This window comes from Oncorhynchus masou, chromosome 12, assembly GCF_036934945.1.
Source record: "Oncorhynchus masou masou isolate Uvic2021 chromosome 12, UVic_Omas_1.1, whole genome shotgun sequence".
NCBI lineage: Eukaryota > Metazoa > Chordata > Actinopteri > Salmoniformes > Salmonidae > Oncorhynchus > Oncorhynchus masou.
In genome coordinates, this window is record NC_088223.1 from 17,380,548 (window position 1) to 17,394,603 (window position 14,056).

General features: G+C 41.9%; 1 protein-coding gene across 1 annotated transcript in view; it reads left to right on the forward strand.

Moving 5' to 3' along the window:
* Positions 1 to 14,056, forward strand: part of LOC135549619 (potassium voltage-gated channel subfamily H member 8-like) — a 132,337-nt gene that overhangs the window by 39,815 nt on the left and 78,466 nt on the right. Inside the window, 3 exon segments of the mRNA XM_064979745.1 lie at positions 6,669 to 6,809; positions 10,896 to 11,130; positions 11,959 to 12,116. Of these exon segments, the coding sequence (XP_064835817.1) occupies positions 6,669 to 6,809; positions 10,896 to 11,130; positions 11,959 to 12,116 (534 nt within the window).

A 14,056-nucleotide genomic window follows, 5' to 3' on the forward strand; every position in this document is an offset into this window, starting at 1 on the left:
TTCTACATTAAATCTGCATTGTAATCTCAAACATTTGCATTTGAAAGGTTATCAGCATCTGTACTGAGATAACAGCAAATACAACTCTGCAGAAGGGTGTGTTTCTGTCTGTATTGCTAAAGCAATGCACAGGTCATTTCAGTCCATGCAGGGGAAACCCATCTTAACACTCGCTCAACAAGATCTCACGGTTTGACCAATTTGATTTCAGATTCTGACGTTTATCCACGTATCTTCAAACGTCGAATTTCGAAGTGTATATGACACCCTGGGTTGACTCCTGCTCAGCATCGTTCCGTTTCTCCAAACGTCACATTTTGATGTTAAGGAGATTCTCCGGTACTTTTGCATACTTTTTAGCTTTTTAGTAGTTACAAAGTAGCATTCACGAGCCCCCCAAAAATGTACGTACTACGACACATATCTATAGAGATGTGCACCACGTCATTGCTCTCTCTCTCTGCTGTGTCCACTGAGCCGTTGGGCCCACCCTGCAACCTCATTGGATAATGCTGGGCAGGTCTCTTAATGCTGTTCTAGACATCCTCAGGACATGGACAGACATCCAATTTCGAAGTCAATCTTGAGCGATCTGCCTGCGCACGCACACAGACATACACGCACACAGACATACACGCACACAGACATACATGCACACACATACACTTACTCGAACACACACACACACACACACACACACACACACACACACACACACACACACACACACACACACACACACACACACACACACACACACACACACACACACACACACACACACACACACACTGATAACCCAGTTATTTCACACTTGGTCTAGCCTTCAGGCAGATTGGACAGGGGAACCCAATCTCTCTGTCGTCCACAACCCCTCATTCCCTCTCTCCCTCTGTCCCTTTCTCCCATCTCCCTCTCTCCCTCCCTCCTTCCCACATTTGCTCCATTTTAATTTGTCTCTCTCCCCCTCTCTCTTTCTCTTGCTTTCTCTCTACCTTAGTCTCTTCCAATTTCCCTCTCTTAATTACTTCGCTCTCTCTCTCTCTCTCTCTCTCTCTCTCTCTCTCTCTCTCTCTCTCTCTCTCTGTCCCCCCTACCTCCCCATCCCTCCCTCCCTCCCTCCCTCCCTACCCACCTTTGTCCCTCCCTCCCTCCCTCCACATCTCTCCATACCCACCTCTTTGTCCCTCCCTCCCCCATCTCTCCCTACCTACCTCTCTGTCCCTCCCTCCCCCATCTCTCCCTACCTACCTCTCTGTCCCCCTTCTCCTCTTCCCATATCTCTCTTTCTTTATCCTACCTATCTCTCACTTTATCTCGGTCTTTCCCTTTAACTCTCCATACCTCCTCCTCCTCTCCCCCGCTGTCTGACCTCCCTGGTTGTAAAGTGAGGGGAAATTCATTAGATCAGAAAATAAGTGTATCTCTGTCTCTGTGGTATTACCGTATTCCGTCCCCCAAGGCTCCCGGGCTTTATGGATGAGTTCTGTCTGTTCGCCTCGTCTGGGGTCCACACACACACACACACACACATTATACACATGATAAGCAGGGTAAAGTTGCCCCTAGACACAGACACTCAGAAGCAGTTATCACCTTGGTTCTGGGGGAAGGACCAGATATTACTGATATATCCCCAGAGCAACACAGGCGTCTTCTTCTCCTCTAGCAGTAAAATGCATATTGTTAATACCTCTGTCCTCTATCAGAGACAAACACACAGGCACAAACACACACATGTACACACGCACGCACTCACACACTTACACATTCACACAGTCATGCCTAGCCCCAACTTCGCGTCCTCTATAACAAATCAGTAGGCCTTACCAATCCCACCACAGTAGAATAAGACAATTTAAAAATATATATATTATTCAAAACAGTTTTATATAGAGACTCCCACTTTGTCATTGAGGACCAATAGGTTGAGCTGAAAAGTAGAAACGGGGCCATGATGACTTTTTTCTTTAAATTCAGGAAAACGTCTAAACGTTTCTGTGATATGTAAATGACCCCTTCTGTTACACCAGCCAGGTCACCCGTGATACAAGTCAGTATTCAACGTCTATCCATGTCTGAGGACGTCGTGAGATGATGTGGAAACCAGCCACTAGGTGCAACAGTGAGCGCTGTTACCTTCAAATAGGTTTCAGTTTTGCAAGGGTGTTGTGGATGGCAATCACTGATGGACGTAAGCATCCGTCTTCAAGTTTGAATCCAGAGATAGAAAGTTGTTTTTGATATTTCTGTTTTAAGCCTATCCCAAACCTTAAAATTTACCTTAACCATTCAGAGTTAATGCCTTAACTTAACCATTCAGAGTTAATGCCTTAACCATTCAGAGTTAATGCCGTAACCATTCAGAGTTAATGCCGTAACCATTCAGAGTTAATGCATGAACCATTCAGAGTTAATGCCGTAACCATTCAGAGTTAATGCCTTACCTTAACCATTCAGAGTTAATGCCTTACCTTAACCATTCAGAGTTAATGCCTTACCTTAACCATTCAGAGTTAATGCCTTAACTTAACCATTCAGAGTTAATGCCTTAACTTAACCATTCAGAGTTAATGCCTTAACTTAACCATTCAGAGTTAATGCCTTAACCATTCAGAGTTAATTCCTTTCCTTAACCATTCAGAGTTAATGCCTTAACTTAACCATTCAGAGTTAATGCCTTAACCATTCAGAGTTAATTCCTTTCCTTAACCATTCAGAGTTAATGCCTTAACCATTCAGAGTTAATTCCTTAACCATTCAGAGTTAATACCTTAACCATTCAGAGTTAATTCCTTTCCTTAACCATTCAGAGTTAATGCCTTAACCATTCAGAGTTAATACCTTAACCATTCAGAGTTAATTCCTTTCCTTAACCATTCAGAGTTAATGCCTTAACTTAACCATTCAGAGTTAATGCCTTAACCATTCAGAGTTAATACCTTAACCATTCAGAGTTAATACCTTACCTTAACCATTCAGAGTTAATACCTTACCTTAACCATTCAGAGTAGAGTTAATTCCTTACCTTAACCATTCAGAGTAGAGTTAATTCCTTACCTTAACCATTCAGAGTTAATGCCTTAACCATTCAGAGTTAATACCTTAACCATTCAGAATTAATTCCTTTCCTTAACCATTCAGAGTTAATGCCTTAACTTAACCATTCAGAGTTAATGCCTTAACCATTCAGAGTTAATTCATTTCCTTAACCATTCAGAGTTAATGCCTTAACCATTCAGAGTTAATGCCTTAACCATTCAGAGTTAATACCTTAACCATTCAGAGTTAATACCTTAACCATTCAGAGTTAATACCTTAACCATTCAGAGTTAAGACCTTAACCATTCAGAGTTAAGACCTTAACCATTCAGAGTTAAGACCTTAACCATTCAGAGTTAATACCTTAACCATTCAGAGTTAATACCTTAACCATTCAGAGTTAATACCTTAACCATTCAGAGTTAATACCTTAACCATTCAGAGTTAATGCCTTACCTTAACCATTCAGAGTTAATGCCTTAACTTAACCATTCAGAGTTAATTCCTTTCCTTAACCATTCAGTGTTAATGCCTTAACTTAACCATTCAGAGTTAATACCTTTCCTTAACAATTCAGAGTTAATACCTTAACCATTCAGAGTTAATGCCTTAACCATTCAGAGTTAATACCTTAACCATTCAGAGTTAATACCTTAACCATTCAGAGTTAATTCCTTAACCATTCAGAGTTAATGCCTTAACCATTCAGAGTTAATACCTTAACCATTCAGAGTTAATACCTTAACCATTCAGAGTTAATACCTTAACCATTCAGAGTTAATACCTTAACCATTCAGAGTTAATACCTTAACCATTCAGAGTTAATGCCTTAACCATTCAGAGTTAATACCTTAACCATTCAGAGTTAATACCTTAACCATTCAGAGTTAATACCTTAACCATTCAGAGTTAATACCTTAACCATTCAGAGTTAATACCTTAACCATTCAGAGTTAATTCCTTTCCTTAACCATTCAGAGTTAATGCCTTAACTTAACCATTCAGAGTTAATGCCTTAACCATTCAGAGTTAATACCTTAACCATTCAGAGTTAATACCTTACCTTAACCATTCAGAGTAGAGTTAATTCCTTACCTTAACCATTCAGAGTAGAGTTAATGCCTTACCTTAACCATTCAGAGTTAATACCTTAACCATTCAGAATTAATTCCTTTCCTTAACCATTCAGAGTTAATGCCTTAACTTAACCATTCAGAGTTAATGCCTTAACCATTCAGAGTTAATTCATTTCCTTAACCATTCAGAGTTAATGCCTTAACCATTCAGAGTTAATGCCTTAACCATTCAGAGTTAATACCTTAACCATTCAGAGTTAATACCTTAACCATTCAGAGTTAATACCTTAACCATTCAGAGTTAATTCCTTAACCATTCAGAGTTAATGCCTTAACCATTCAGAGTTAATACCTTAACCATTCAGAGTTAATACCTTAACCATTCAGAGTTAATACCTTAACCATTCAGAGTTAATACCTTAACCATTCAGAGTTAATGCCTTACCTTAACCATTCAGAGTTAATGCCTTACCTTAACCATTCAGAGTTAATTCCTTAACTTAACCATTCAGAGTTAATTCCTTTCCTTAACCATTCAGTGTTAATGCCTTAACTTAACCATTCAGAGTTAATACCTTAACCATTCAGAGTTAATTCCTTTCCTTAACCATTCAGAGTTAATACCTTAACTTAACCATTCAGAGTTAATACCTTAACCATTCAGAGTTAATACCTTAACCATTCAGAGTTAAGACCTTAACCATTCAGAGTTAAGACCTTAACCATTCAGAGTTAATACCTTAACCATTCAGAGTTAATTCCTTAACCATTCAGAGTTAATTCCTTAACCATTCAGAGTTAATTCCTTAACCATTCAGAGTTAATTCCTTAACCATTCAGAGTTAATGCCTTAACCATTCAGAGTTAATGCCTTAACCATTCAGAGTTAATGCCTTAACCATTCAGAGTTAATGCCTTAACCATTCAGAGTTAATGCCTTACCTTAACCATTCAGAGTTAATACCTTAACCATTCAGAGTTAATACCTTAACCATTCAGAGTTAAGACCTTAACCATTCAGAGTTAATACCTTAACCATTCAGAGTTAATACCTTAACCATTCAGAGTTAATACCTTAACCATTCAGAGTTAATGCCTTACCTTAACCATTCAGAGTTAATGCCTTACCTTAACCATTCAGAGTTAATTCCTTAACTTAACCATTCAGAGTTAATTCCTTTCCTTAACCATTCAGTGTTAATGCCTTAACTTAATCATTCAGAGTTAATACCTTAACCATTCAGAGTTAATTCCTTTCCTTAACCATTCAGAGTTAATACCTTAACCATTCAGAGTTAATACCTTAACCATTCAGAGTTAATTCCTTACCTTAACCATTCAGAGTTAATTCCTTAACTTAACCATTCAGAGTTAATACCTTAACCATTCAGAGTTAATGCCTTAACCATTCAGAGTTAATTCCTTAACCATTCAGAGTTAATTCCTTAACCATTCAGAGTTAATTCCTTAACCATTCAGAGTTAATGCCTTAACCATTCAGAGTTAATGCCTTAACCATTCAGAGTTAATGCCTTAACCATTCAGAGTTAATGCCTTAACCATTCAGAGTTAATGCCTTAACCATTCAGAGTTAATGCCTTAACCATTCAGAGTTAATGCCTTACCTTAACCATTCAGAGTTAATGCCTTACCTTAACCATTCAGAGTTAATGCCTTACCTTAACCATTCAGAGTTAATGCCTTACCTTAACCATTCAGAGTTAATGCCTTACCTTAACCATTCAGAGTTAATTCCTTACCTTAACCATTCATAGTTAATTCCTTAACCATTCAGAGTTAATTCCTTAACCATTCAGAGTTAATTCCTTAACCATTCAGAGTTAATTCCTTAACCATTCAGAGTTAATGCCTTAACCATTCAGAGTTAATGCCTTAACCATTCAGAGTTAATGCCTTAACCATTTAGAGTTAATGCCTTAACCATTCAGAGTTAATACCTTAACCATTCAGAGTTAAGACCTTAACCATTCAGAGTTAATGCCTTAACCATTCAGAGTTAATGCCTTACCTTAACCATTCAGAGTTAATGCCTTACCTTAACCATTCAGAGTTAATTCCTTACCTTAACCATTCAGAGTTAATACCTTAACCATTCAGAGTTAATTCCTTAACCATTCAGAGTTAATACCTTAACCATTCAGAGTTAATACCTTAACCATTCAGAGTTGATGCCTTTTCTTAACCATTCAGAGTTAATGACTTACCTTTAAGAATTTGGAGGTCATGCTTAAACTTAACCTTAAAAACTTGGAAATTAGAGGTTTGGAATAACTTAGAAATTTGAATTTTGAGAAGATGATGAATGTCTTATTGTGATGTGAGACTGTGAGCGCTGATGGGTTACATATTAATTGTCACTGTAACTAGTGTTGATATTAAGCATTTCATCCAAACATCATTCTTTTCCCCTCAATTTTTTCTCTTAATTTTTCTATAAGCTTTTCCAGAGGACCATGTAGTTTGATTGTATAGTAATACAGTCTGTCTGTGTGCATGCCTGCGTCTGTACATGTTTTTGTGTTTGCAGAGCGCCAACAAGGGGGTCTGAAAACTGGCTCTTCGTTCAGTTCGACTCGTCTGCGGAGCAGTACTGTACTCTACCACATCTCTGGTCACCTCCACAGCAAAGACAACAAGAAGAGGAAGAAGAGCAAGATCAAACTCAACAAGGTAAGACACACCCTAACAACCAACACTACATCTTAACAACCAACACTACACACCCTAAAACACTACACACCCTAACAACCAACACTACATCTTAACAACCAACACTACACACCCTAACAACCAACACAACACACCGTAACAACCAACACTACACACCCTAACAACCAACACTACACACCCTAACAACCAACACTACACACCCTAACAACCAACACTACACACCCTAACAACCAACACTACACACCCTAACAACCAACACTACACACCCTAACAAACAACACTACACACCCTAACAAACAACACAACACACCCTAACAACCAACACTACACACCGTAACAACCAACACAACACACCATAACAACCAACACCACACACGATAACAACCAACACAACACACCATAACAACCAACACTACACAGCCTAACAACAAACACTACACACCCTAACAATCAACACTACACACCATAAACACTACACACCCTAACAACCAACATTCAGATGGAGCCGGAGAAGAAGGCTGACGTTTAACGTGTCCCTAACCGATTGTATTTTTTGTTTGTTTCTTTACATTGTTTGTAACTTATTTTGCAACTTATTTTGTACATAATGTTGCTGCTACTATCTCTTATGACCGAAAACATCAGAACTGGACATCAGAATAGCAATTACTCACCACGAACTAGCAAAATCCTTTTTGTACTTTAATGAGTCCGACGTGAATGATATACTGCTTTCCCGTAAACAGGCCCAGATCCCCGTAATTTGCGTGAAGAGAAGGTAGAGAAAAAGGGGCCATGGGGCTGCCTTGTGAGAATTCGTAGGCGATCAAATAAACCCCCACTTCCTTCCATTCTGCTAGGAAACGTGCAACCTTTGGAAAATAAAATCGATGACCTACACGGAAGATTAAACTACCAATGGAACATTCAAAACTGTAATATCTTATGCTTCACGGAGTCGTGACTGAACGACGACATTATCAACATACAGCTGGCTGGTTATACGTTGTACTGGCAGGATAGAACAGCGCGGTCTGGTAAGACAAGGGGCGTAATGTATTTTTGTAAACAACAGCTGGTGCACGATATCAAAGGAAGTCTCTAAGTTTTGCTTGCATGAGGTATCGTATCTCATGACAAGCTGTAGACCACACTATCTACCTATAGAGTTTTCATCTGTATTTTTCGTAGCTGTCTACATACCACCACAGGCTGAAGCTGACACTAAGACCGCACTCAATGAGCTGTATTCCACAATAAGCAAACAGGAAAATTATCACCCAGAGGGGGCGCTCCTAGTGGCAGGGGACTTTAATGGAGAACTTAAATCTGTCTTAACCAATTTCTATCAGCATGTTAAATGTGCAACCAGAGTGAAAAGAACTCTGGAACACCTTTACTCCACACACAGAGCTGCATACAAAGCTCTCCCTCGCCCTCCATTTTGCAAATCTGACCATAATTCTATCCTCCTGATTCCTGTTCCAAACAAAAATTAAAGCAGGAATCACTAGTGACTCGATCAGTAAAAAAGGGGTCAGATAAAGCAGATACTAAGCTACAGGACTGTTTTGCTAGCACAGACTGGAATATGTTCCGGGATTCCTCCGATGGCATTGAGGAGTACACCACATCAGTCATTGGCTGCATCAATAAATGCATCGATGACGTCGTCCCCACAGTAACCATATGTACATACCCCAACCAGAAGCCATGGAGGAGCGGGAAGCTTAGAATAAATCCCGCTATCCCCTCCGACAAATCATCAAACAGGAAAAGCGTCAATACAGGATTATGAACGAATCATATTATGCCGGTTATGACACTCGTCGGATGTGTCAGGGCTTGCAAACCATTACAGACTACAAAGAGAAGCACAGCCAAGAGCTGCCCAGTGACACAAGCCTACCAGATGAGCTAAACTACTTCTATGCTCGCTTCGAGGCAAATAACACTGAAACATGCATGAGAGCACCAGATGTTCATGCAGACTGTGTGATCACACTCTCTGCAGCTGATGTGAGTAAGACCTTCAAACAGGTCAACGTTCACAAGGCCGCAGGGCCAGATGGATTACCAGGACGTGAACTGCGAGCATGCGCTGATCAACTGGCATGTATCTTCACTGACATTTTCAACCTCTCCCTGTCCGAGTCTGTAATACCAACATATTTTAAGCAGACCACCATAGCTCCTGTGCCCAAGAACACTAAGGTAACCTGCCTAAATGACTACCAACCCATAGCGCTCACGTCTGTAGCCATGAAGTGCTTTGAAAGGCTGGTCATGGCTCACATCAACACCCTTGATGTGAGAAATCTCTATTGCAATCCACACTGCCCTTTCCCACCTGGACAAAAGGAACACCTATGTGAGAATGCTGTTCATTGACTACAGCTCAGCGTTCACCACCATAGTGACCTCAAAGCTCATAAATAGCTATGGACCCTGGGACTAAACACCCCCCTCTGCAACTGGATCCTGGACTTCCTGATGGGCCTCCCCCAGATGGTAAGGGTAGGCAGCAACACATCCGTCACTCTGATCCTCAACACGGGGGCCCCTCAGGGGTGCGTGCTCAGTCCCCTTCTGTACTCCCTGTTCACTCATGACTGCACGGCCAAGCACGACTCCAACACCATCATGAGGTTTGCCGATGACACAACAATGGTACGCCTGATCACCGACAATGACGAGACAGCCTATAGGGAGGAGGTCAGAGACCTGGCCGTGTGGTGCCAGGACAACAACCTCCCCCTCAACGTGGTCAAGACAAGGAGATGATTGTGGACTACAGGAAAAGAGGACAGAGCACGCCCCCATTCTCATCGACGGGGCTGCAGTGGAGCAGGTTGAGAGCTTCAAGTTCCTTGGTGTCCACATCACCAACAAACTAACATGGTCCAAGCACACCAAGACAATCGTGAAGAGGGCTCGACAAAACCTATTTGCCCTCAGATTTGGCATGGGTCCTGAGGTCCTCAAAAGGTTCTACAGCTGCACCATCGAGAGCAACTTGACTGGTTGCATCACTGCCTTGCGGTCGGAGGCCGAGCAGTTGCCATACGAGGCAGTGATGCAACCAGTCAAGTTGCTCTCGATGGTGCAGCTGTAGAACCTTTTGAGGACCTCAGGACCCATGCCAAATCTGAGGGCAAATAGGTTTTGTCGAGCCCTCTTCACGATTGTCTTGGTGTGCTTGGACCATGTTAGTTTGTTGGTGATGCATACGACCCAATTCATCACTGGGGCCAAGCTTCCTGCCATCCAGGACCTCAATACCAGGCGGTGTCAGAGGAAGGCTCTAAAATTTGTCAAAGACTCCAGCCACCCTAGTCATAGACTGTTCTCTCTGCAACCACATGGCAAGGGGTACCGGAGCGCCAAGTCTAGATCCATGAGGCTTCTAAACAGCTTCTACCCCCAAGCCATGAGACTCTTGAACATCTAGTCTGTAATTTCTACATCAATTTTTTGACTTTTGAATAAATTGTATTCCGTATAGCTCTTGATTATTGAAGAATATAACTTATAAATCCCTCATGTGCTTAGTTCAACTGTGGTACCATGTATCACATTAGAACCCCAAATATAAGCTTGTTTCATTCCATTGTCTGTAAAATGGACTATGTGTAGCTTCGAAAAATGGTTCAAACTGTCATTTTGATCTGATGCATGGTCAGTCCTGGTATCCATAGATCTGTCTATGAATAGTAACATTTCTCCAGCCCCATCCCTTAGCTGTTAACCAAAACATTAGCGGGTTGACCACTCTATTTTTGTTTGAACTGCAGATTTCCTTTTTAAAGATCTGTCTTTTAGATATTCTTCCTATCTCCTTTGATTAATAAACATGTTTTTTATAACAACCCTAACTCGCCATCAAGCATATACTTTACTCAGGCAGTTTTCTTTGGATCCCAAATGTATTATGTACTTCCATCTCCTTTCATTCAATCAAAATGTGTTCCCCTCTACTTTCACCCAATCAGAATATGTTCCCCTCTACTTTCATCCAATCAGAATGTGTTCCCTTCTACTTTCCTCCAATCAGAATGTTTTTCCCCTCTCCTTTCGTCCAATCAGAATGTGTTTGGGGACCCCCCTGCTCTGCCAGAGTACAAGGTGGCGGACGCCAAGAAGTCCAAGTTCATCTTGCTTCACTTCAGCACCTTCAAGGCGGGTTGGGATTGGCTGATCCTGCTGGCCACCTTCTACGTTGCCGTGACAGTGCCCTACAACGTCTGCTTCATCGGAGACGATGACCTCACCAGGAGCACTACAGTCAGCGACATCGCTGTGGAGATACTCTTTATTATAGGTATAAGGGAGGGTCATATGTGTGTATGGGAGGGGGTTACGTGGCATGGGGTTAGGCTTATGGTTGGGTTAGGGTTAGGGCTAAGGTTAGGCTTTGGTTAGGGACAGTGTTAGGGTCAGGGAAAGGGTTAAGGTTAGGGACAGTGTGTATAGTTTGTTGTCCAGCAGCTCAGTAACCTCAGTTACACTGATAGTGTATTTGTGTGTACTGTTACGATCCCGAAGGACAAACTCAAAATGTCACCGCTCACAGAAAAAGGGAACTAATAAAAAGTAACTTCGACAACAAAGACAAAACAGAAAGGGGTTCATAATTGGTTGAAAGACACCCATGAAAGTTGGAAAGTAACCGATAAGTGCTTCTTAAAGCCCAAAACATTTGCATCAGAGGAAAAACTAAAGGAAATCAACTCACACCGATTTTAGGATAGGGAGTAAAACGAATATGAATCAAAACAAATAACACTCAGATGTATTTTTGGCTAACTAAAGTGTAGCTCTCCCAACGCTGCCTCTTCCTGATACACTGCAGGTCTTAAATGCCAGTTGGGCCAGCTCAGGTGAAACATATCCTCACTAACGAGGTGTCTCCAATCAGTGTGTTCAAACTAACGTGCTAACCAACCTCAAAATGGATAGAGAATCCAAAACAGTACTTATTACATTATCTGATAGCAAATCATGGATGTGTAACTTTACACCCACCACTCCCTCCCTCCCTCCCTCCCTCCCTCCTCCCTCCCTCCCTCCCTCCCTCCCTATCTCTCTATCTCTCTATCTCTCTCTCTCCCTCCCTCTATCTCGCTCTCTCTCCCTCTTTTCCTCCCAGACATTGTGTTCAGTTTCCGTACCACGTACGTGAGTAAGTCTGGTCAAGTGATTTTCAGTGCGCGGTTGATCTGCATCCACTACATGACCACGTGGTTCATCATTGACCTGGTCGCCGCCCTGCCCTTTGACCTCCTCTATGCCTTCAAAGTCAGCGTGGTGAGTTTTCTGATTGGTTGAAATCACTGTGATGCTGGGTGGTGTATTGTCATTAATTTAAAGAGGGAATTAAATGTTTTAGAAAGCAGGGGTGAGTTTTTTTTTGCCAAATCACTGAAGAATACATATTAAAACCATTACATTTGCAAGGACTAGATTGGGTTTTAATACAGTACTGTATCTAGCCATTGTATCTGCCAAGCACATTCCATCTCACATTTGTTATGGGGTCAATATCTAAAGTAATCCTAGACTTGGCGCTCCGGTACCGCTTGCCATGCGATAGCATAGAGAATAGCCTATGACTGGGGTGGCTGGAGTCTTTGACAATTTTTAGGGCCTTCCTCTGACACAGCCTTGTGTAGAGGTCCTGGACGGCAGGTAGCAGCTTAGCCCCAGTGATGTACTGGGCCGTACACACTACCCTCTGTGGCCAATATACCACAGCTAAGGGCTGTTCTTACAACAATGCAATGCGCAATTCCTGGATAAAGCCCTTAGCCGTGATATTTTGGCCATATACCACAAACCCCAGAGGTGCCTTGTTGCTGTTATAAACTGGTTACCAACGTAATTAGAAGAGTAAAAATAAATGTTTTGTCGTACCCGTATATACGGTCTGATATACCACGGCTTTCGGCCAATCAGCATGTAGGGCTCGAACCACCGAGTTTATAGCTGTTTTAAAGCAGTGTCTCTTGATTGATTGGTAATATCTAATACAATGGTATTGTATTGTATTTACAGTACCTGGGCTGAGACACAACTGGCATTTGAAAATAATGGATATTGTATTTACAGTTCCCGAGCTGAGACACAAGTGGCATTTGAAAAGAATGGATAGCATTGATTACTTTATAACACAGAGGAACTAGTGGTTTTCCCACACGTGTTTATGGGTATTGATTTCATAAACAGCACAAGGGAAACAGCTCCATCACATTGTGCCATCAGAGTCTTTACTGTTCTAGTATAATAATACACTATATATACAAAGGTATGTGGACATCCCTTCAAATGAGTGGATCTGGCTAATTCAGCCACACCCGTTACTGACTGGTGTATGAAATGGAGCACACAGCCATACATTGTCCACAGACAAACATTGGCAGTAGAATGGCCTTACTGAAGAGCTTAGTGACTTTTGATGTGGCACCGTCATAGGATGTAGCGAATAAAAATTGTCTGTCCTCGGTTGCAACACTCACTACCGAGTTCCAAATTGCATCTGGAAGCGACGTCAGCACAAGAACTGTTAATCGGGAGCTTCGTGAAATGGGTTTCCATGGCCGAGCAGCTGCACACAAGCCTAATATTACCATGCGCAATGCCAAGCATCATCTGGAGTGGTGTAAAGCTTGCCGCCATTGGACTCTGCAGCAGTGGAAATGCGTTCTCTGGAGTGATGAATCACGCTTCACCATCTGGCAGTCCGACGGACGAATCTGGGTTTGGCGGATGCCAGGAAAACGCTACCTGCCCCAATGCATAGTGCCAAATGTAAAGTTTGGTGGAGGAGGATAACGGTGTGGGGCTGTTTTTGATGGTTCGGGCTAGGCTCCGTAGTTGCAGTGAAGGGAAATCTTAACGCTACAGCATGCAATGACATTCTAGACGATTCTGTGCTTCCAACTTTGTGGCAACAGTTTCGGGAAGGCCCTTTCCTGTTTCAGCATGACAATGCCACCATGCACAAAGCGAGGTCCATACAGAAATAGTTTGTCGAAATCATTGTGGAAGAACTTGACTGGCCTGCACAGAGCCCTGACCTCAAACTCATCGAACACCTTTGGGATGAATTGGAACGCTGACTGTGAGCCAGGCTTAATCGACCAACATCAGTACCCAACCTCTCTAATGTCCTTGTGGCTGAATGGATGCAAGTCCCCGCAGCAATGTTCCAACACAGTGGAAAGCTTTCCCAGAAGAGTGGAGGCATT